General features: G+C 43.5%; 1 protein-coding gene across 3 annotated transcripts; it reads right to left on the bottom strand.

Annotated features, from left to right (window-relative positions):
* Positions 1-1,378: 1,378 nt before the first annotated feature.
* cdc42ep1a (CDC42 effector protein (Rho GTPase binding) 1a) lies at positions 1,379-15,024 on the bottom strand. Of its 3 annotated transcripts, none has more exons than XM_071544041.1 (4): positions 14,904-15,024; positions 7,963-8,095; positions 5,115-6,136; positions 1,379-2,184 (listed from the first exon to the last, which is right to left on the bottom strand). In XM_071544041.1, exons 3-4 carry the CDS (start codon positions 5,584-5,586, stop codon positions 1,385-1,387), a joined length of 1,272 nt encoding a protein of 423 aa, XP_071400142.1. In that variant the 5' UTR covers positions 5,587-6,136; positions 7,963-8,095; positions 14,904-15,024; the 3' UTR covers positions 1,379-1,384. The 3 variants fall into 3 exon arrangements, with proteins under 3 accessions (XP_071400142.1, XP_071400144.1, XP_071400143.1); XM_071544043.1 differs by having other exon boundaries at positions 7,988-8,095; XM_071544042.1 differs by lacking the exon at positions 14,904-15,024 and adding an exon at positions 11,367-11,452.
* Between the last annotated feature and the right edge of the window lie 9,976 nt (positions 15,025-25,000).

Raw genomic sequence — 25,000 nt, 5'->3', positions numbered from 1 at the left:
GCATCGCCAGTAGCTGTTTTCTTTAACAGTGTTAAAGAAGTGTTTTAGGGTGGATTTTTCAAAATAGTAGTATTCATGTGAGCTAAATAAGTAAGAAAGTTATTATAAAGGACCTGAGGCTGATTTCAGGTTTGACTTTTTGTTGTTTTGAGATGTTTAACTGATCATAAATGTTAAGCGTGCAACGTTGTGTAAATAAAAGCATATTCAAGCTAATTAAAAACATCTTTATTGTAAATTCATATCATCGTTGAATATCATTGCTATTGACTGCAGCATATGGATGTAAATTGCACTATGTACTGCAGGTGCTGTTAAGTACATATTAATAGGAGGTCAGTTGATATCTTCACGTACAGCTGTATAAAAGAAAATATAAATGGCGATTCTTCTATAAAAAGCAACACAGGAGTCGGACTTCATAATCAGGCTGAAAGGTGCATGGAGTATCTATATGGAAGGACTGCAGCATAGAATAAACACGAACAATCATATGGTTCAGGCTTTAGTCGACACAAATACTACTCGTCATATTGCTTTTTAAAATTCCCTCTATCCCTTTAGGCGAACAACTGAGATGTTTGTATTTCTCTGGTTTAACTTCATCTGGTAGAGGCCAATACTTCACATCAAATCCTGAGATTCCAGATCTCTCCTTTAATTCTCTCCTCTTCTTTTTTTGGTGTTGTATTCCTGAGTGAAAAGTTGACTTTGTAGTGATGCCAAAAAAAAGGCTGGAATTAGGTTGGATGCTCTTTATTTTTATGCTCATTTCACCCCCCTCTGAGCTCTCAGGACTCGCTCTGTGAGTCTGTTTCTCCTCGCGTGGGAGGAAGTCAGCGTCGCGTGTGAAGTATAAAGCGAGAGACGGGGCTTTGTAGTTTCTATATCGGGCGCCGTAGTGTGTGTGTGTGTGTGTGTGTGTTTCCTTTGAGAGTCCCCCTTGTGTCCGACCACTTTCTCTGGTACATCCTCACTTCCCTCCCACCGCCTCCTCTTTGTTTCAGTCTGGATTTCATGGAGCAGGTTTGCCTTTTTTTATTTTTTTTTTTATTTTCCTCCTTTCCTCCTCTTCTCACTCTTTCTTTGCGCTCGTCTTTCCCTTTATCCCTTTTAGATACATTCAACAACAGTTTTGCATCACGATTTTATACGTCTCTGGAAGTGTGATTGGATAAAAGTGACGAATCCTGAATGGAACAGAAGGATAGAGACTTCGCGTTGGTGGTTTTTAAGGTCCTCCTGTCAACAGATCCAGCCTCATTGACCATAACAAGAATTTAAGACGATTGATTTGAGTGGAATTACATAACAGTCATAAATCAGATAAGCAATTTTTTCGGGGGGTTTAGTTTTGCGCCGAAACACCTCCTGCTTGCTCAGTTCAGACTTTGATTTCCTCCTCGTCGTCGGCGTAGCTGTAGGACAGTTTCTTCTTCGTCTGGCTGATGGTCATCGCCTCCGAATCGCCAACATCCGCCCTGCTCTGCCCCTTTAAGAGTCCGCTGACCCCGTAGTGACGCGCGAGCACGTCCGTGGCGCTCTGGAACCGCTCGCTCTCCATCCCCATCCCCATCCCCACGCCTAACCTCTCTCGCCCCGGGGAGCCGATCAGCACGTCGGGCACCGCTCCTTTGAGATGGAGCCCGACTCCGACTCCGTTCGCCTCCGTCCCGCTCCGCTCCTCCTCCTCTTCCCACTCGGCGCCGTACGGGCTCTTCCCGCTCCCGCAGTCCTCCCTCAGCAGCGAATCCACGTACGAGATGGTCGCCGAGTCCATCTCCGAGCCCTCGGTGGTCAGCCCGCACGCCGACCCCGCCTCCTCGGCCTCCCAGGCGGGGCCGGGCTCCTCCGGGCGGCCGTCGGGGGGTGGGGGGGGGCTGTCGATCAGGCCGAACACCTCGCTCATGAGGGAGGGGCCGAGGTCGAAGGTGAAGGTGTCCAGGGAGGTGAGGGAGGGCAGGGAGTCGGAGAAGGCGGTGGTGGTATTGGCGGTGATGGTGACGGTGGCGTCGGGGTCAGAGGTCACGAGCGGGGCGGAGCGGGTGGACAGGATGGCGTCGGTGGCGTCGGTCAGCGAGCCGCGGTGGATGTTAGGGGGACAGGCAGTGGGGATGGAGATGGAGGGCTGCTGGCGCTCAGAGCGGGAGAGGCGGGGCAGAGTGACGAAGCCAGACTCCAGACCTGAAGAGACGAGAACAGAGAGATCGGTAAGTTCAGAGATGAAATTCAGTAACATAAACAACTCACCATGCATCACCTTTTTCTTTGTATTTTTCACTTTTGTGGCTTTTTTTTGCCCTGTATCACACTATTGACTGGACTTGGAGTCTTTTCAGTTGTGTATGGAAGGTGATTAGTGCCAGCTGAGATTGTACTTAAATTTGAATTTATCGTGTGCACATCGTGTGAACTGTTGATTTCAAAAGACAAATCTGTTGGACGTACAATCGATTCACAAACTTTATTTGTAAAGGACAAATTGAAATTGAACGTGATTATTATTCAATTTAACTTCCGATTCAAATCAAATCAATTTTCTTAATTCATATTGAGCTCTCTGAGACACACAAGGGACTTCTGTTCACTGAGTGACAGCTGGAAGGCAGAGGCTCCAGTTTGGGCCCAGAACATGAACATGAATGGCACAGTGGGTGGAGCTCATGCATTTAAATAGAATCTCTGGCACTAATCTTCTTCCATACAAGTGTTGTTTGTCTATATAGTGTGTGATGGTGATTTGTTATCTTAAACCCTATATTAACAAAATACCTTATGGGACAGTACAGATTTGAATTGAATTGATTTTAGTTTAATTTAATTGAACTGAATTGAATGAGATTCAAAAATCACATAAGGAGTATAAAATGATTCATTTCAGATATACATTTTTCTATTACCTGCTGTGTTTTCAATATTTTCAGTGTACTATTATACTGTTTCTTGTCACAAAAAACAAATAAGTTTCTGATTCACAGATTACTTCATTGTATTCACTGCATTGTTAATCCCCTCCAACAGGTGGCAGTGTGAACCCATCTGATCACGAGAGTCAAGTCTGCAAACGCTCTGCTCTGTGAACTGTGACTCATCTCATTGAAGTGAACGTGTTGCTAACGAGCCACACACACACACACACACACACACACATACACACACACACACACACACACACACACACACACACACACACACACACTGCTGCTGCCCTCATGACCCAGATGGGTAGATGCATGGTGGGAAATGGAATGGATTAGAGCAGTGACTCTCAACCATAAAGAGTCTGCGGGATTTTCCATTCCAGCCAAACAAGACAGCAGCTGATTTCACTGATTAGCACAACTTCAGCTAGAGAGGAACAACTAATCAGTGAAATCGGCTGCTGTCGTGTTTGACTGGAGTGAAAAACCTGCAGACTGTTGGGTGTTAATGGCTCATAATTGAGAATAACGGGTCAAAGGAGTAATGGAACTTGCATAATTGCTGTAAAAGTAAGCTATTTACATGCATAACATGTATACAGCTGTGTTGTTGGTTCAAAAGTTTAAGAGACAAGAAAATAAGACTCAAACAGCACACACACACACTCCTACATAGATATATACAAACACTCTCACACACACACACACACACACACACACACAGGGTTGGATTTAAAAATGTATTCTATATACACTAGCTACTACTAGGGATCATCCAAACTCAGTAATTTACTCTGATTTCTTTCAGATTACATATTTGAGGTATAAAGGTACAGAAAAGTTTAGGAAATATATTTCAGGTTTGCATACAAATGCAAAATGTTCTTCTTCTTCTGTGCCACACAAAGAGGTAGAACGCCTGCTGGTATTTAAATTCCCTTCTTCTTTCTGGCTTTCATTTTAAAAGTATTCCCAGAAGTAAATTTCCCCTAATTTTCACATTGTGGCTTTTTTAGGCAACGTAACAGAATAGAGTTGCATTGTTTTGTATTTCCCCTGCGTACAATCCTGCAGACACATGCACAACACACGCACACAGACACACACACACACCACACACTCTGGGGGAGGTCAGACAGTGTGAGCCATGAGTGGGGTATTTATGTGTGTTGTTCAAACAGCTTCTCAGACTGTCTGGATCTCTGTGTGTTATCAGTGTGTTTGACAGTGTGAGCGCCGCTGATTATGAGCCAAGGTGATTCATGAGGACATCTGGGGCAAATCTGTCTAGATTACTGGGTAGAAGTGATGGCTGATTTCCACTGCAGGCCTACAGCTGGCTGCTGCTTCTCTGCAGTTTCCAGTTATCAGGGGTCAACTCATTTGCCCTGAGCTCATGTGTTTCACTTTGTTTAGTGTCAGTTCAAATCATTTAAAGGAGAAATCCACCCTAAAACACTTTAACACTTAAGAAAAACAGCTGGTTATGTACGTTGCATTTCTGGGCCCATTTTGTAGTTTGGTGTATTTTTCTAATTCCTGTGGATAACTGACCAAATGTTGACGATGTGACATCATGTTAGATATTTCCAGCAGCTAAAATGGAGTTTGATATCAGAAAATGTCTCATGGATCTAAAACATCAGCGGTAAACATCAGGTTTTGGTGTCAGTCCCTCAGAATCAAAGAGCGAGGGCTTCTTTCTAGAGCCGCCATTTTGCACCGAGAGACGTTCAACAATCATACAGGGAGAAATCCATCGTAGAAGAGGAGAGAGAGACCAATTTCTCCACCCACAGGAGCAGGAGAGAGACCAGAATGCAATGCAGCAGAGAGACAGGTTATGTTTCAAGTAAGGGGCGCAACTCTCGCTTTTTCTCGACTAGAAAAACTCGACCTCTTGCTGTCACTTTCACTATCGCTCTTTCCACCTACACTTACTGAATGCAACAAGTTCACGCCTGTTCTCTGGACAGGAGTCGACATTTCCTAGGCATTCTGGGAGAAGTAGATGAGGCAGGTTGAGGGAAAGTGGGTTCACCAAAAAAAGTTAATTACAAAACATCACTAAATAACTCCTGGAATGCCTTGAACATCACAGATTGATGATGTATAACAGTGTAACAGAATCTGAAGGTGGATTTTTCCTTTAAACGTGTGTGTGTGTGTGTGTGAGCGTATCTCTGTACCCACCGTAAGAGCACTTCTTCTCCTCTGGTGTGCTTGGGGAGCTGGGGAAGAGCACTTTGGCGGTGGGACTCCCGTTCGGCACGTCCACATCCAGCCGGGGCAGGGAGATGGCGTTCTTGATGATGGGCGAGACGGGCGGCGGCGGCGGCGACAGGTCCTTGGACACCTCCCTGGGCCGGTTGTCGGAGCTCTTCCTCACGTGACGCAGCGTCCGGGAGAAGAACGCCCCGATCTTGTTGTCGGGGGTGGAGTTAGAATCCGTCTCCCCGTTGTTGCCGTTGGCCGTCCCGCCGTGGTTGCTGAGGAAGGAGGTGTCCCCGAACACGTCGCCGCCGCGGCCCACGTGCATGGTGTGGCGGAAGTCGCCCAGAGGAGGGCTGATCATGTCCACCGACAGGTCGCCTTTGAACCGGCGCTTGCTGTGGGAGTGGGTGACCAGACCTTTGAGGCCGGACAGCTTTCCCTGCAGGTTCATGATGCCAAAAGTTCTCAGGACGTCTTGATATTTCTTGAAAATCGACTTCAAAATATGTCCGGAATCGCCTTTAATCCGACTTGATGCAGAATTTGAACCACAAAGTTCTGCTCTTTTTTTTCCCCCTTTCAGTTTTACGACAAAATCACTGACATTTCAGTCTCACGGATGCTGGTTCTCCAAAGTACGGACCATAAAAAAAAACGACTCAGAAAAGTTATTCCAAGTTCCACGAAACCACACATTCAGGAATCTCTAAGGTTGAGAAGTTAGACCTCAGTCCTGGGAGTTCGCTGGAATATTATCGCTGTTTATCTTCTGCACATTCAGTCCTGCTTTTTTTTTGCAGCTTGTTGTTAAGCCGGCTGAATTAAACGGAGATAAATGGAGGAGAACAGTATGCAGTTTGGGTTCCTGGAAGCAGCCGGGCCCGTTGGAGTGCGGTCAGGTCGCCTGGTTTCCCCCGGTTGCTTTGGGCTTTGGCTTCGTCGACATCGGCTCAGAAATAGGTCCAGCTGCAAACTGCTCTGCGGTTGTACCATGGAACCATCTAGTGAAAGCAAAAAAGGGGGAAAAAAAGATATCATCCGTCTTGAAATGAACATAGACAAGGATGGTATTACATTTTAAGGGATGTTGAGGAAATGGGGTGAATTTAGCAGTTTATTCCCTGCAGTTCTGGATCACTAAGGCATGAGGGGGATGAGATTGAGTGAGAGAGCCTGACAGACCAAAAAGGCGTTTTCCTATTTTGAATATTTGGTCATAAAGTAACCAAACTGCTTTTTGGACCGATCGCTCTCTCCGCTAGGTTTTCAGGAATCCGCGTTCCAAAGTCCGCCGGTCTGGAACCATCTAAATTTAGACCACAGTCGCTCCTCTGTCCAACAAACTAACGTCTGCTTCTTGTCCATTAAAAAACGGGTGGATTTTGAGGGAATTCCTGCCTCTGCTTTGTCCCGCTTTGTCTGGCTACAGCATGAAGGTTACATAAAGTTCATTTTTACATTTCGCTGAGAGACTTTTATCAAGCTTTTAAAGCAGAGGGAAGGACCTTCTTTCAACAGGCTCAGATTATGTTTACAAACAGGCAAAGTATGCTCAGCGAGATGGAAAAGATACTGAAAACGTCCCGATAAGAAAATCCCTCCTGCTTGTGTTACGGCTAGACTGCGACCGTGTGAGCCGACAGGGAAGGGGGGGGGGTGACGAAAAATGGCTCTTTTCTCTTTTGTTGCTCTTTGCCAGCAGAGTAATGCATATCCAATTCTAAAATATTTTGATAGCGTAAAGCAGCTCTGACAAGCACCTCTGGTTCTCTTTAAGAGCTTTCCACCAAAGCAGCTAAACGTCTGCAGGCCTCCCACGCCTCGCAGCCCCGTCTGGCTTCATTAATGACCCGCTACGGTTCACGAGACGGGGGATTGCGTCAGGTCCGAGGCAGTTCTTCTAATTTTCTGCTGACCGCAGTCCCCGGGCCCTCTGCTCCACTTCCCCCCCCTCCACCCCCCGGCTGGCGTTTTAAGAGGGGCAGCTGGGAGCGGAGAGAGAGGGAGGAAACGCGGCACATACCAGCGCCGAGCAGAGCGGCGTATCGAGGGCCCGCAACGGGACGCCAGGGACCAGTTTACTGAGGTGTGATGTCGAATCTGAGATGGTGTGAGTCTGGAGGGACCGAGACTCGTTCCCATGAACCGGACTGCATGCACTGACATAACGGACTGAAAACAAGTCCCAACCGACTGGAGTCGCAGACACAAAGGCAGTCATGTACTTCAGGGTTGGAGCCATTCATGAACTGAATAGCGAATGCATGGTAAACTCCAATTCAATTCCTGGAGTTACATCAAGGGGGAAACAAGGAAAGCCCCGGCCTAATTGATAACCAACAGTGTGGCGATACGTTTGAGTCCATTAATTACTCTACCTCAAAGCCCTGGCTGAGCGCCTACAGAAAGGTCTGCTGATCTGTGTCGGTCTCTAATCCTGTCTCTAGGCCTTTGACCACGGCTCAGAGGGGGGGGGGGGGGCACTCCCTGCCGGTCCTCCCATCCGGACTCTCGAAAGGCAAAGCTCACTTTATCCGCACAAACCGCTCCCGTCCCTCCGAACTCTGCTTCCCTCTTCCTCCTCCTCTGCACTTGATCCTCTGTTTTCAAGAGTTAACCCAAATCCAGCAGCCTGAACCCCCCCCCAGGCGTCTGATAAAACAGCCTGAAAACCACCACAAAGTCGAAAAAACCAACAAAAACAACCCTCCTTAAGTCTTTAAAAGGTAATAAGTGTAATGCTGTAATCCCCAGCAGAAGCCTGCCTGCGTCTTGGGGATGGAGAAAGAAGATGGGGGGCTAGTCGACAGGGGGGATTGGGGCGTACCCTGGATTATCCCCTAATCCTTCACCTCCTGCGTTGCCCCCGGTAGGGCGCCTCTCTCTGGGCAAGGCCTGGCTGCTGCTCCCCCTGGTCGGCCTGGTTCTCTGGGTCTTTATTTGCTGCCGGAGCCTGATTCCTGACAGAAAGAGAGTGAAAGAGAATATAAGTTTGGGACGTCTTCTGTTAAAATAAAGGGAGAAGAGTGACATGGAAATGGAAAAGGGTAAGGATTAATTGTAGGGTTTGTGGTTGATGGAAGCAAATAAGTTTAATTTCATTTGGAGAGGAGTGAAGGGGGTAAGATGGCGAATCGAGGTGCAAAAGGGATGTGAGGAACGGATATTGAGGAAACGAAGGAAACGAGGTGAGATGGGAGGAAGAGAGAGTGATGGAAGGAGACAGAGGGATACAGGATGGAGAAGTATGGTATAGTATAGGATAAGGACCCAGACGAGTCCCGGCCGATGGATAAGATCATAGAAAAACAAATTTGTCCAACATCTTTCATCACTGGCATCCTTGACCATTACTCTATTTTATTTCCTTTCCTTGTTATTTATGACTTTTCCTGTTTTTGTTCCATTTGCGTCCTCCTTAAGTTCTGATGTGACTTGTTTCTTTGTTTATGACTTTGATTTATCGATTTTCTCTCATTCTTTTGCGGTGAGATGCTTTTATAAGCCACTTCAGATTTCCTTGTTTTTCGCCCACACAGTTTGTTTTTCCTTTTTTTCCCCCCCTCTCAGTTTGAGTGTTTTCACCATTTTAAGAAAAAAAAACTTGGACCCAAACATTGTTATTCTTGTAATATCAAGAGTGCAATTACTGGACACTGAAATTTGTGTCAGATACTGCTCGCTGCTGTTTAGGAGACAGTTTGAATTTCACTGCTAAGTTTCAATTTGTTGCAAAAAATGTATTTGCGCTACCTAAAACCTAACAGTGGTGGAAGAAGTACTGAGATCTTTTACTTAAGTAAAAGTAGCAATACAACAATGTAAAGATACTCCATTACAAGGAAAAGTCCTGCATTCAAAATCTTACTTAAGTAAAAGTACATAAGTATTGGCAGCAAAATGTACTTAGAGTGTCAAAGTAAACATACTCATTATGCAAACTGTCCCCATTTAGAGAGTTATATTTTTCATAAATTATTGGAATATTAATACTGATTTATTGACATACATGTACATGTAAGCAGCATTTTAAAGTTGTCAACGTGAAGCTAATCTTAACAATTTAGCTATACTTTTGGGTAGTCTAATCTATAACAATGCTATTTTATAGTTATTTTATAAAGATGATCAAATTAAATATAAAATATTGATCTGAAAAGTAACTAGTAAATACAGCTGTGAAATAAATGTAATGGAGTAAAAAGTACAATATTTCCCTCTAAAATGTAGTGGAGTATAAGTAGCATAAAATGGAAATACTCAAGTAAAGTACAAGTACCTCAAAACTGTACTTAAGTACCACTGAAACCTAATCTACTGTGTCTCAATTAGTGGGGATGGGACACTCTATTGCAGCCCCATTCTGTGATTTATGCTGATGAGACGGGTGTATTTTTACATAAAACTCTTTGACCTAATTAACATGCGCCTGGACGGGACGGTCCCGGAGCTTCTGTCCTCCTGCCTCTTTCTTTCTTTTTCTCCCGGCTCAGCAGTCAGAGGCTTTCAGAGCGTTCATACATCACAGACCGGCCCAATAAAATATTTCCATGTCACTATGTACAGTATTTGCTCGAGGTGGCTTTGCTGGATATAAACCAGAGCAACCACAGTCTAATAGGAGCCGTCTGTGTGTGTGCGTGTGTGTGTGTGTGTGTGTGTGTGTGTGTGTGTGTGTGTGTGTGTGTGTGTGTGTGTGTGTGTGTGTGTGTGTGTGAGAACGCATTCCTCAGGAGAACATCGGTCGGTGGAGTCTTTCTCTCGATTACGACCATCAAACATCCTTCTTCCCGACCTCAGCGCTGATTGGAACCACGTTTGGCTCTGAATCACCATTCCTTCTCTTTCATTTTCTCTCTCTCTCTTTCCTTCTCTTTCTCTCTCCTCTTTCTCATTCCTCCTCTCTCCTTCCTTCTCAATCCTCCTTTCCCTCTTCCCTTCTCTTTCCTCTTTTTTTCTTTGTCTTTCCTTCTCTTTCCTCCTCTTTCCCTCTCGTTCCTCCTCTTTCCTTCTCTTTCCCTTTCACTCCTCCTCTTTCTGTCTTTCCTTCTCTCTTTCCTTCTTTTTCTCTTTCCCACTCTTTTCTTCTCGTTCCTTCTCTTTTTCCACCTTTCCTCCTCTTTCCTCATTCTTTCTCTTTCACATTCCCCCGCTCTCCTTCTCTATCCTCCTTTCCCTCTTTCCTTCTCTTTCCTCATTCGTCTTTCTCTTTGCTTCGCTTTCCTTCGCCTTCCTCCTCTTTCCCTCTTGCTCCTCCTCTTTCCTTCTCTTTTCCTTTCATTCCTCCTCTTTCTGTCTTTCCTTCTCTCTCTTTCCGTCTGTTTCTCTTTCCCTTTCTTTCTCTCTCCCTCTCTGGCCCACTCTTTTCTTCTCTTTCCTTCTCTTTTTCCATCTTTGCTCCTCTTTCCTCATTCTTTCTCTTTCGCATTCCCCCTCTCTCCTCCTCTCTCCTCCTTTCCCTCTTTCCTTCTCTTTCATTCTATTTCATTCTCTCCCCTCTTCCTTCTCTTTCCTCAGTTTTTCTTTCTCTTTCCTTCTATTTCTCTTCCCTTCTCATTCCTCCTCTTTCTGTCTTTCCTTCTCTTTCTTTTTACTTCTATTTTCCTCTTTCCTCATTCCTTCTTTCTCTTTTCATTTTTCTTTCGCTCTCTCTCTCTCTTTTCCTCCTCCATTTTTACTCACTTTCCATCTCTTTTCCTCTTTCCTCATTCATTTCTGTTCCCTCTTTTGCTCTCTTTCATTCTCCTTTCCTCTATTACCTTAACTTTCCTTCTGTCGTTCTCTTTCTTTGTCTTTCCTTCTTTCCTTCCCTTTGTTCGACTGATTGACTTGACTGACTGAAGAAGGCTGAAACAGATTTACTGAAACAGCTGTTCGACACACACACACACACACACACACACACACACACACACACTCCAGGAGGACTGTAATGCAACAAAAATGCAAACCTTACTGTAGGTTTGCTTTAATTTGAGTCAAATCACCAGTGGACTTTGTGTTTTGTTCTCTTAATCACAGGTCATTTTCCTCTCTCTCTCCCTCTCTCTCTCTCTCTCTCTCTCTCTCTCTCTCCCTCTCTCTCTCTCTCTCTCTCTCTCTCTCCCTCTCTCTCTCTCTCTCCCTCCCTCCCTCTGTCCCTCTCTCTCACTCCTTTCATGTCCTTCACTCACTAACCCGGCTAACCAGGTGAACAAACACACAAGATAAGGCCACATTTTTTTAACTCACCCTTTGACTTTCAATTAGGTTCCTATTTTCACCGTCTCTGCTCGGTCCCAGTCCAAGCTAAACACAGCTACACTTCCCCCTGAGCCAAGAAAACATTTTCATGCTTCAACAAATATCCAAACTGCTTCAACAAATATCCAAACTCTCCAAGGCTCTCTTGCTTCCTGCATCTGCTGGAAACGGGAGTCCTGCTTTGCCCTCTCTCTCTCTCTCTCTCTCTCTCTCTCTCTTCTCCTTCCACAGAAACACATTCCCTCTCTCTCTCCATTTGGTAGTTGCCATATTCCAGTTGCATATACAAATCTTTAAAGGAATACACCAAGTTTTTTTTTGGCTGGTCAACTTGTCTCTTAAGTGATGAGAACATAGACACCAAAATCATCCATGTGTCCCTGGTAGATCTTTTGCTCCATGCTAACATTTAGCATACACTATGTTAAGTGATAGTAGGCGACTAGCATTATCTCAAAAGTGATAAAATAAGAACTTGTAGCAGCTCGAAAGCTAATGGTAAGTAATCTTAAATGATATGCAGCCAAGTCTTCAGGTTTTGTGTAGGAGATTGGTAAAATTTGCATGAAATATGATGCAAAAATAACATTCTGTTTTGAGCTAGCAGTGACTGCTTTCCTGTTTCCACAGGGAGTGAATGAGTGAGCGATGGGAAACTTTGTACAGCTAAAAATAAGTGCGCAGCGGATGAATATGAGGTTGCTCACCTGAAATAGCTTCAAAAATAAACCTGACTACATCAGCTATATTGAGTTAGTGATATTTCTGGTCATGTTTATCCCTAAAAGGCCAGTGCTAGTCGCCTAACATCAGGGTATCCAATTCACAATCATATACCAATATACTTCATCCTGTACTGTTTTCGCTTAAGTTTCTCATCAATTAACAATCCTCCATCTGTCTTTTTTAAAGTTCAATATTGCTTTTACCTTAATTTGTAACTGATTTTCTTCCAGTCCCTCCCTTCCTGTACCTTCACAATGTTACAGATACTTGTAAGAAGTGCAGGCTATGTACTCAAAGCTCTTATTTTTCCATTGATCAGCCAATACCGATTCTCCACATGAAGTAACTGTTGCCCAAAGTGGGATTTAGGGGCTTCCCGCTTCTTGTTTGTGACTAAGTTTGTAACTTAGTGTTTTATATGCTTAATTAAATGTGTCTAGATATTTATGAAATTTGATACCTAGCTTCTGAAATGGGTATGAATTTACGTCACTTAGCTTTCGGTTGGGAACTCTGTATAAAAATGTAATAACACCGGAAATTACGCAAGTGACCAAGTGACCAGAATTGGATACAATTCCATTACTATCACTCAGCACAGTGGATGCTAAAGTGTTAGCATGAAGCACTGCAGCCAATGATCTACCGGGGACACATGGATGATTTTGGTGTCTATGTTCTCACCACTTAATGGGTATGTTGGGAGGGAGGGGAGGGGGTGTTTGTTAGGGAGTGAGTTGTGACCATTTGGTGACGACAGACCATGATGGAGCACTTCTTTTTCCCAACATCATCATGTGTGGCACAACACCCCCCCTGCCCCCCCCCCCCCCCCCCCAAAAAAAAAAGTCCCAGGGAACCCCTCGGTGTGAAAACAAATACAGCGTCCGGATTCAGAGTTCACACCTCTGCACCTGACCCTTTTCCCTGTTGCGTCAATGACACCCAAAGGCCACGGAGGTTCCCACCCAGAGGAATGTAGGACTCAGGTACCAAAAAAAAAGAAGAGCTGATGTCTCTACAAAAACGCTTCTGTTTGCTTTCCATTACTTCATCAAGTGATTCGAAAGGTAGCCTACCGTGTCATTAGTGGCAATCATGTGAGAGGGAGGAACACCAAACATAGCACATACATACGTTAAACACATGCTGCTGGCTAAGTACATAGCAGACCTACATAAAAATATCAAAGCATACAGTCGAGGAGGATATAGGCCTACGCTAGGGGAGACTGAGAGGGGGAGAGGAGCCGAGGAAACATGTAAAACTCTTTTTATATGAGAAACTGTAGAGAATGGATCTGTTAGGCTGTTTATTGAATGTTGTGTTGTTATCACCAGACCAGGCTGGCCTGTCATTGATCGGCACTGTGCAATGTTGTTTATTGGTGGGTTTAAACAGGCCACCAGCCTCTCAAATCAATGTGTGTGTGTGTGTGTGTGTCTGTGTGGTATTTAACATGTTGGCCTCTTTCATCGGCTTGTTGGGAGGTTATAGAGGTTAAAAGGACACCACCTCTTCTTAGGACAATGTTATTACATGGTTGTCTCAATAATTAAAACACTTACAAGTCACCAAACTTCAAATTCATCATGTCAAGTTCAGCTGAGTACATCCTAATTTAAGTGGAATAAATGACTGATAGGCTGTCATTTGTCAATCTGCTGTAATTACTATGCATAGAAATACAAATCAAAGCTTTGGAAGAGTTTGTCCTGGCTGAGGCAGCAGTGGGGAAATAGTAATGATATATTGCAGCTCTGAATATAAATATACAGCAGAGCAGATAGAGTTTCGAAGGACAGACTCTCACAACACTTGTCCCACAAAAACAACTGGGCAGCTCACAGTCACATTACATGACTGTTAACACCATGCCGGGTCTGGTAATGAATTGGTTTCAGTCAACATTTTACAAGACATAATGGCCCTGCCTTATCTTAATAAGTTATTATCTCAACCTAATATGTTTATTTTTTAATCAGCGGCCAGCAGGAAGCCTTTTCTTTGAGCTGACTTATTAATAATCCTGTTATTTCATGTGAAAGGAAGAAAACAGCAGAGCTAATAATTAACTTCATGATACTGAAACAGCTAGTATCAAGCAAGCAGCAGACACAATAATGTCCTTATGCTTTTTTTTATTATTATTGCCGCAAGACAACTGTAATCCAACGATAAAATTTTGAAGAAGCCTACTATAGAAATATCATAGGAAAACAAAAAGTCCCTATAGGAATATTATAGAAATATTATAAGAATATTACAAGAGAACAAAAATACCCTTATATATGCATGATAAAGTCATAATGATCTTACCACTAAGCACCACAGATACACGTTAAGTCTCTATATGAGTATTATAGGAATATTAGTGTCACCATAGAGGATAAGAAATAACATAAAGTATGATTAAATCACCATAAACTCACTATTGAGCTTCACCGACACACTATAAGCCCCTATAGGAATATAATAGGAATATTACAGTGATACCATAGGGAGTTAAAAGAACCATAAAGTACCAAAAAGTCACTATAGACTCAATGTCCGTCACTACAGACACGCTCAAAGTCCCGGTGGTAATATTGTAGAAATATTATAGGAGATTAAAAAATACCATGCAGGTCATACGGACACGTAAGTCTCTACATGAATATTATAGGAGTATTATAAAGAGATTATAAGGGAATAACAAATATAAAGTGCCATACATGCACTATAAACTCTCTGTTGAGCATTGTCAGTCACTTTAGGAATATTATAGTGACTTTTCCTTAGGGTTTAAATTGAACTCACCTCAAAAAACTGCGAGCCGGAAAAGCTATTGATTGACGTCAGTTTGATTATTGTTTAAATTCCAGATCTGTGTGTTGTTCTCGGCAGTCGGGTCCGGATCAGCCGGTCGTCCAGCCGGGCTGTCCCGCTACTGCGGCTGGGCTGCTGGAGCGGCTCTCCGCAGAGGGACCGGGGGGTGCGGGGGGGAAGGGGCGGGCCGTGGACAGAATACCAATAAAACCATATGAGAGTCAGACCAGGGCTTCCCAAACTGTTTCACCACATGAGTAACGCTTTATTTTGATAGTCTACTGTTGACTCTCTACAACATGTCAACAACATTTATCTCAACAGACCAGTAACACATTTTAAAGTAGCCACTATTAGACTATGTGGGGCATCTAAACCGCTAATCCATAGATTTCAACAACTGATTATTATCTGTTGATTATCAGCTAGAGAGAAACACATTCCTATTGTTACATGAGTCATTTGCCTTTATAAGCCTTAATTCAACCAAGGTTTTTATATGGCTAAATTGCATAACACTTTATATTAAGGGTTCATTAGCTGATGTTAACTAATGCATTTACTAACATGAATTAAACATGAATAACAACATTAACAAAGATTAGTTAATGTTAAATGCACATGAACAACTGCATTAATTAATGTTATTATACATGTTTGTAAATAATGTTAACTAGTGTGTTTACTAACATGAATTAAGCATGAACAGTGACAGTAAACTGCATTAAGTAATGTTATACATGTTTGTTAATGTTTGTTAAACCCTAACTCATGTATTACTTAAACATATCCTGGCATTACCTAACGTGAATAGTGTGTTATTCATGTCATTTGGTATGTCAAATGTCTACCAGCAGTCTTTAGATCATAATCTCAGCAGGTCTACTTGATAATCAACTTAGAGTCGGTTGACATACTTTACAGAGAGTCAACTGAAAATACCCAGCTGACAGTCTGGAGAAACATTTCAAGACAAAGTGATACCTTTTCAAGTCATGGATCCCCCCAGATAGACATGCAAGAGACCCTAAACCCCTATCTAATGAAAAAGATAATGTTAGGTATCATTCAATTTCAAGCTGCATTCCTGTCTCTAGGCTACTGTAGGTTGGGGGATAACAGTGGGAACCTGTGATCAGAACAGTGAGTTTTGTATATTTTCTTACTGTGCTAACTTGCAGTGACTGAAATAATTCAAATTGAATGATTGAATGTTTTTGGGGACCCCTTCAAACCCTCTTAAGGACCCCTCGAGGTCCCCGGAGCCCTCTTTGGGAACCACTATGCAAGGCAAAGAGAAAAGACGATTATTGCATGCCAAAAGTCACCTGCCTAGTAAAATATCTTCTGTTTTTATGTGAAGCTACATTTGCTTCGCCATGCCAATAGCTATCTTACCTGATGCTTTGGTTATTCTCCTTCATATCATTAAATTGGATTAACAGTCTATGTTGGTGCATAGATTCAGTCATCAGCAACACTGGACACTCCTGAAGAGATTTGAATTGTTATCAAAAAAAGTCAGTTTTTGATCCAGCAAGCTTATCACGCCAAAATACATATTTTTTTGCACAGCATCAAGTCATTCACTTCCTCTTTGGTCGTATCAGCTGATGATGATATGTTACTTTTAAACCCAAGTCTAAAAGCCAAATTTTCTTTACAGTGACGATTGAAAGCTGAACCACAGGCAACTTTACATACTGACAGCGAGAGTTAACCGTTTAAACTTCATTACCCAGAAACTGCCGGTCTGTGATGCTTTACACCAAACAAAAACCAAAGAGACGAGAGAGGAGAAGATCTAAACGTTGGTGAGTCCAGCTTTCTCTTCTGCTGTTTAGGAGACAGTTTGGATTTCACCCTTATGTTTTGATTCGTCACCTCCTGTGGGTGGAGAAGTGTCCATACCAGACGCCAGAATATCATTTGGGCATATAAGGTGAATCTACAGTATCTCAGTTAGTCAGAATGGGATGCTCTTCTCTATTTCAGCCCCACTTTGTGATTTAAGATGATACAACAGGGGTATTTTTACATATAAATCTCGCCAAGTGCAGCTTTAAACTGAACTGAACTGAATTGTACCGTCGCTAACTGCTGTAAAACCTCCTCCAGTACACATAGAGAATAACAGGCATGAGAGGTGCAGCCCCCCCATTAAAGTGCTCATGCCAGCTCTCCCATGCTGACCCTCCAACAGGATACAGAGTCTTATCAACAGGAACAGAAGCATCCTCACACCGGGCCTCAAAGGCTCGTAACGGGGCCCGGCTCTCGTTAAAGCTCCGAGGTGGGCCGACCGGGACTGATGACACCGCCGCCATGCCACCTCTGAGTGAGCTACAGCACTTCCCCTAAACACACACACACACTTAACACACTTAGGAGCTCACACGTAAGTAAACACAATCACACACACACACACACACTGCCGGAAAACCTCCCTCGCTCGGTCTTGCGGGCAACACCCTTCCTCATCTCACGCAGGTCCCATGTTATAGGAATTCATGTTTTTCTCTATTTATATACGTATATATATGATCAAAGATGTTTAATGAAGACATTTTTAAAATATGATTTTGTTTAAGGGGGTTAAACTTAAAGTTATTGCATTTTCAAAAATCCATCCTTTTTACAAGCAGTTTCAGACAGTAAACGCATCACAACTGGACTCGGTCCTCATTGGCTCTCCTATCCGTCCAATCAGGCCAATTTGCAGCATTTGAACTGGAAAGCCTCAGCAGGTTTACCTCATTTGAATAAGGTGTTGGCCAATCAGGGTCCAGTATTGTGACGTCTTAGTCTTAACATTCATTCAGTTTAACTCATTCAATTCAACTTTTAACTAAACTGTATTTACTTGCAAAGCATCATAAAGAACATATTATTCTTATCCTGAGTCATAGTATATTTGAAAACAAAATGAAAAATTAATAATATGGGGTCTTTAAAGTTAACAGGTAAACACTGATTCAAGCACATGTACATGGTTATTATTAGAGCTAGCATAGCATTAAGCTGCCTCATGGTTTGTTTAGTGACAAAGGGACCAATTGCCCTTGATGCCAGTTTTAAAGCCTGACACTGTTTTATACACACTTCTAATCTGTATATACTGGAGGGCATGTGAGGATTACTGTGTGTTTGTGTGTGTGTGTGTGTGTGTGTGTGTGTGTGTGTGTGTGTGTGCATTCCAGGCCTGTGTGAGTCTAAAAGCATCTCTGTATTTGGTCTGGACTGTCTCCTGCTGCCACCTCTGCCCACACTTCTTCTCTGATTGCCCGGTCGAGGCTCGGGTATGAAGTGTTGGCTCGGCTGGACCACCAGCGCTCCACAGCTCCAACACACCTTTCTTTATTCTGTTCCAGCCCACAGCCGAGCTTCAGGGAGCTTTCAGACGGAGAAGTGCTAGTCGCCGTTCACCTTCAGCGACAGTGAGGCGGGTGTTTGTTGGACAAATCTCCGCTCAGCTTTGGTTTGGAGGGCTAAGAAGTCGAAATCAACTTCTTACAAGTGGAATCCGTGGGCACTTCATGTTACATCTTACAAATTTTCGTTGGGTTTGACATCACTTCCCACAAAAACTTTCAACATGGAGACCACTAGCTAGTTAACAACTTAGCATGCAAACAAATAGCAATAAATTTAGTAATTTAAGCAAACATCTTTATACATGACCTACAACTGTGTCGTAAAAGCAATTCTCTATGATTGTATAATCTTTATTTTTTTTATTGTTGTAAAGAAACAGGGAACCGAAGTTAACAATTTCCATCAAATTCCGCTAAAATTTCGGACAAAATTAGTTACTGACCTACACAGGATTTTAGCTAGTTGAAATGTTCTATGTCCTGCAAAGGGAACAAGGTACACTAGCTAGCTAGCTAGTTACAGCTTCACAGGCTGCTGTGAAAAAATGTCAGCAGTTCATGAGTCTGAACTCAGACTTTAGCAAAGTCCCAAACTGCTAACCTGACACGCCAGATGGTTTGTTACACAGAACCATCTGGGAAGTCGTCCTTAAATTATAAATTTCTTAAATTGTAAATTTCTACACTTTAAAATAACAGAAACGTGCAGTTTGTCTAAAAGCTCATGCTACATAGTGAGCTGTGAGGTAAATCTCAACACCACTTGTTGCTTTGTTTAGTTTCAGAAGACACACTACTTTGCGGTCAATGGAAAATCGCGTTAGCCCCTTAGCCGCTAGTCAACCACAGGAAGACTTCGGCCTACACTTCCACTGTGGCTCCCAATAGATTTGGCAATGGACAATGTTTATGATATACGATGTACCGTCTTGTTTACATTGCTGTGGTGACTTCCTCTCCCCATAGATATTGCCTGCAAATCTGCTACTCCATCTGAAAGCAGCTTAACTCCCACCTTACAGCCCTTCCCTTTCCTCTGCCTCCTTCCCTGCCGTTTGTCATCTAGTCATTTCTCCTGCAGACAGCCCCGATCCTCTCATAACTCTATAAAGCACTTTTTGATTCACTACTTTGTTTAAAGGACTGTTTGACTTGACTGTACTTCACACTTAAGTCACACTTGGTGGATTACTATTACTCTCACACTGTCAAGGGGAAAATAGAAGCTGCATTTGGACCCGCTGGTTGTCTAGATCAGTGGTTCTCAACACGGGGTCCGGGGACCACCAGGGGTCCTTGAGGAGGTTCCAGGGGGTCCCCAGCAAATGAATGAATTGTTAAACTTCACCATTATTTCATTTACAAGAAGTTAACACAGTTAGAGAATGTAGAAGAAAAGACTGTTTTGATCATAGTTTGACTGTTATCTCTCTGCCTATAATACAGATAGTCATGGGATTCGGAACAAATCATATCTAACAATAAAAATATTCTCAGATTTGGGTCCGAGAGACAAAATCTTATCAAATGGGGGTCCGTGGTCCTAATGTGGACTAAATTAGGGGTCCTTGATATGAAAAAGGTTGAGAATCACTGGTCTAGATCTTGGGATCTGCTCTTGACTTTGTTGCTGGTCTTCATTTTGAGAGGAAAAATACTCTTCTGTAGACGTACTGAAGCCGACATTTGGCTTATAGAGACTGGATTACCATGATAACTTTAGCAGAAAGCATCAGACTTATTTTTCTCTCTCATCTCCCTCATCTCCTCTGCCTCTCTTTTGTTTCTTTTGCGTGATCTCCAGTCCCTCCGTCCATCTGTCTGCTCTTGGTTTCTCCTCCTCCTCTTTCTCCCAGCCTTCCCTGCATCCCTCTCTCCTCTCTCTCCCCTTCACCCTTTCCCAAGATAAACAACCTCTGTTCTGAGGCATGTCAGCTATTTGTTCGGAAAAAGCTCACAACTTTTGGATGCCGTTCAGATCTGGGTCCCCGAGGGGAGGCAAGGTTACAAATTTAGTCTTTTTTCACAATCTCTCTCTCTCTCTCTCTCTCTCTCTCTCTCTGGTTTTCATTCTTTTAAGTCTACGCTATAGTCTTTTTTTTCTCACGAGTTACACGTCTCTCACCGGTCAGTCCAAGGAACCTGGTGATTCCCGGGTTTGGGAATTTCGACACCCTGACACCTCTACGTCTGACCCCACGTTCCCGACGTTCCCGAACCAGTTTCGCTGTCCGGAGTCGGTCTTATAGATTCCCGTCATGTTTGTTAAACGCTGATTTATTTCTCTGTCGGGAGTTTTCATCACTCTGCTTTGATTAACATGCACACGGAGAATCCAAACACCAGTTCTCATGCCTCCGACTGGCCTGTGTTATGTCCCTTTGAGACACACACACACACACACACACACACACACACACACACACACACTTCAACGACACCGTGGCAGCTGACTCCCAATTTGGCCTTTGCTTATCATTGACTTGTTTGGAAAAGCTTTTTTCTGAGTAATGACCTGAAGCTGACTTTTCTCCGAGGACTTGGACTTGGTTTCCTAATGAACTTGGATGTGTGTGCGTGTGTGTGTGTGTGTGTGTGTGTGTGCGTGTGTGTGTGTGTGGTGGGAGTCCAGAATGCAGTGTTCTGTGCTGAGATAAAACACAGAACATTAAAACCACTCTTCTCCGCTTCACGCTGGTTTTGGTTCACACACTTTTCCTTGTTTGGATTGCGGACTCACAGTTGCGTTGTATGTTTGCGTGTGCAGACACACACAGAAAGGAAAACACGCTGATTGTATGTTTTCTTCCTCAACGTCATCTTCAATTCAACGTTTTGCATCTCTAATTATTTGTTCTTTGTCCCTTTGGTCTTGGCGTTTACCATATTTTCTCTGGTTTTCTCTCTTTCCCAGTGTGTGTGTGTGTGTGTGTGTGTGTGTGTATGTATCTGCATTTTTTATTGGGTGGAACCAACCACCCATGCTCAGTAACCAGCCAGTGACGCAAGACATAAGTCACTGTGCAGACCCTGTGACACACACACACACACACACACACACACACACACACACACACACACACACACACCGACGCAAACCCATTGGCTTATATTTGGTGACACATACCAACATCCCCTTCTTTCTTACACAACAAAACACACACACACACACTGGTGGCACATGCTTAGATACACACACACACACACACACACACACACACACACACACACACACACACACACACACACACACACACACACGCACACACAGCGGTTGTGTTTAGACTAGGCCACCATTCCTATATGGAGATACAGATCACTGTTTTGCTTCCCGAGCATGATGAAGGGGTAATTACATCTAACCAGAGGGAAAACAACAGAGAGGAGAGAGAATGACGGAGGAGAAGATGGATGGAGGGGGAGGGGGGGGGGGGGGGGGGGGGGAGTGTGTGTTTGGGGGGGGTGTGTGTGTGGACCAGACGAAGGGAAGACAAAAGTGATTGAGAGACGGTAGAGGCTGGAAAAAGAGAGAGAGGAGGGAGGAGGAGGAGCGGCAGCCATCGAGCGGCCTTCTTTCCCTTTTCCCCTCCGATTGTTTTTAGATTCCTAAACTTTGCGGTGCGGGTGCAGTCGGCGTACGTTTGTATGTTTGTGTCTGACTCTGAAAATCACCCCCAAACCCCCAACCCCCCCTCAAACGCTCCTCATAAGTAGGTGTGTGAGGACGTTCGACAGCGTCCCGCCCGCCTGCCTCGCTCGTTAACCGCTCGGTCCTCGGCGGCGGTGTGTTTTCCTTCTTGCCGTGTCTGGCGGGGCAGAAGTCGATGCTCCTGTTCCTCAAACCACTTTGTCTGTGGCTTGTTGCCTCTGCGGGTTTTTCCTCCGGGCGGACGGTCTGGAAGAGTGTGATGTTGTCACGCTGGATAGCTGGAGAGAGTGCAGATGTTGTCTGATGAATTAGAACGTTTTGCTCGGCTAAAAAGCGATATAGGTGATTTCATCTGGGCAATAATCACAGAGGCAGTTCATAAAACATAAGCCACTGGTAACACTTTACAATAAGGGTCATTAAGTTAAGGGTTAGTTAATGTTTAATAAGGGTTAGTTAATGTTTAATAAGGATTAGTTAATGCTTAATAAGGGTTAGTTAATGCTTAATAAGCATTAACTAACCCTTAATTAACAGTTAACTAATGTGTAATTTACTAATGGTGTTCATGTTAACTAAGGTATTAATTTATACATTATTTAATAGTTTATAAAGATAACTATTAAATAATGTATAAATTAATACCTTAGTTAACATGAACACCATTAGTAAATGATTACCAGACACATTAGTTAACTGTTAATTAAGGGTTAGTTAATGCTTATTAAGCATTAACTAACCCTTAACTTAGTGACCCTTATTGTAAAGTGTTACCGACCCACTTCAAGATTCGGTTTATTCAAAGTACAAAATTATGTTTTTCCACGTGTTTTACAGAAAAATTCCACCCTCGGATACTTTTACACTGTCAAATATCATCAGTCTGAGATGTTCAGTGTATTCCAGGAGTTATTTTGTAACAAAATGTTGTAATTTACTTTTTTGGTGAACCCGCTTTCCCTCAACCTGCCTCGTCTGCTTCTACTTCAGTTAGTGATTTCCCACATTTCCCAGAATGCCTTTCAGCAACTGCATGCAGGTTTTGGGTTGTAGATGTAGGTGGAGAGAGCGATATAGAGCGATAGTGGAGCGAGAGGTTGCGCCCCTTACTCAAAACACACCATGCCTTGTGTCTGCACTGCATTCTGGTCTCTCTCCTGCTCCTGTGGGTGGAGAAATTGGTCTCTCTTCCTCTTCTACGATGGATTTCTCCCTGTATGACTGTTGAGCGTCTCTCGGTACAAAATGGCGGCTCTAGAAAGAAGAAGCCCTCGCTCTTTGATTCTGAGGGACTGACACCAAAACCTGACGTTTACCGCTGATGTTTTACATCCTGAAACATTTGCTCCTATTAAACTCCAGTGTAGCTGCTGGAAACATCTTTACATGACGTCTTGTTGTCTACGTTTGTCCAGTTATCTGCGGGAATATGAAAAATACACCTCCAAGCCACACAAAAATAGACCCAGAAATACAGAGTAATAGAAGTGTTTCAGGATGGATTTTCCCTTTAAACTCGGAGCAATAAAAGCAGAATCATTTTGTCATTGTTTTGTATTTATTAAATATGGTGACAGACAGAGAAAAAAAGGGAATTCAAAACACCTTATGTCAGAACGAGATGAAAACAGCTGACAGAAGGATGGAGGAGGAAAAAAGGGGGGGAAGGTGAGGAGAGGAAGTGTGGGTGGAAGAAAGGACGAGGGAGGAGAGGAGGAGGAGGAGGAGGAGGGAGGTGTGAAGGGATAGGGAGGGGTGGGGGTGGGGGTGGTGGGGGGTTTGGTTAAAACAGGATGAATATCTCACAGGCAGAAAGAGAGGGGATGTCTTTCCAGGAAATTACTTTCACACAGAGCGACGGCCTGCCAGCAATGTTGAAACCATTTCCACACACACACACACACACACACACACACACACACACACACACACACACACACACACACACACACACACACTCCAGGAGGACTGTAATGCAACAAAAAAATCGAGTCTTTTTCCAAAAAAAAATCGCTGTGAACTGCAACATATTTTCATGTGAGCAGAGAAATATTTTGCAGGTAATGAGCAACAGGCCGCTCAAATTATAACTAATGGGTTGGAAAAGTCTCTCTCTCCCAAACTGTCCCGTAACACCGGGCTCATGGACTGTTATGTGCACTTTGGTGTGAGTTTTGGACGCTGAAGCAGACGATCCGCCTGCCAACTAGACCGCTTTAAAAAACCACAATTCTCACTTTCAAGCACAACCGGACTTAATTAAATTCAACTTCTCACTTCAGCTAATATCCTGATTTTATCACACGTGCGGCCGTTATAAAGGCGGGATTCAGTACCCGGTTAGTAAATCCTGCTTTCTGCGTCCTGATTGGCTCCCCAGCGGCCAGACTGTTTTGAATTAGCCCTCCGCGACCTTCAGCGGCCCGGCCACTACTTTGACTCCTGGAATAACAGCAGCTACTGTGTTTTTCAGAAGTCTGGAACCAAACGTCTGTCTGGGGAGTCTGCAGTGGACACAGGTGCTCGATCTCCCTCTCTCTCTCTCTCTCTCTCTCTCTCTCTCTCTCCCTCTCTCTCTCTCTCTCTCTCCGTCTGTAAGAGAGTTGTGTGTTTAGGAGAGACTGTTTTATGGTTTTAGTGGCCCGACTGAAAAAAAAAAAAAATCCCAAATGTCTTGTTTTCATCAAGTCTGTTTCCTGATCCAATCTTTGCTCTCCATTTCTGTCTGTGAATTTGGAGGTAACATATGTTTTAGTGTGTGTATGTGTGTGTGTGTGTGTGTGTGTGTGTGTGTGTGTGTTTTGTGTACATGTAAATGTATGCAAGTGACTATATGTATATGTGAGTATATGTAGTTTATGTGAATGTGTATGCAGGTCAGTGTGTTTGTGTGTGTGTGTGCATGTGTCTGATGGTCATTCAGATTACTGATTACCAGCTTTATATAATGTAATCAGTACAGTTACTCTCAGTTACTTTTAATTATGTCGCCTCCAAAATAAACTTTAATTTGATTTATTTCTATTTACAGACCGCAAATTGAGAACAATTATAACTCCAAGGAC

The sequence above is a fragment of the Centroberyx affinis genome, unplaced genomic scaffold (assembly GCF_046629955.1).
Source record: "Centroberyx affinis isolate AG114_WGS23_722 - 3 ecotype Tasmania unplaced genomic scaffold, CSIRO-AGI_Caff_v1 ptg004439l_1, whole genome shotgun sequence".
Classification (NCBI taxonomy): domain Eukaryota; kingdom Metazoa; phylum Chordata; class Actinopteri; order Beryciformes; family Berycidae; genus Centroberyx; species Centroberyx affinis.
Note: the sequence above shows the minus strand (reverse complement) of the source record. Positions and strands in the feature narration are given on the sequence as shown.

Bases quoted from the DNA above. Each gene is read 5' to 3' on its own strand.
- cdc42ep1a (XM_071544041.1), bottom strand. From the start codon at position 5,586: ATGAACCTGCAGGGAAAGCTGTCCGGCCTCAAAGGTCTGGTCACCCAC. The intron at 2,185-5,114 runs GTGGGTACAGAG...TCGTCTCTTCAG, and splicing joins GGAGAAGAAGTGCTCTTACG to GTCTGGAGTCTGGCTTCGTC.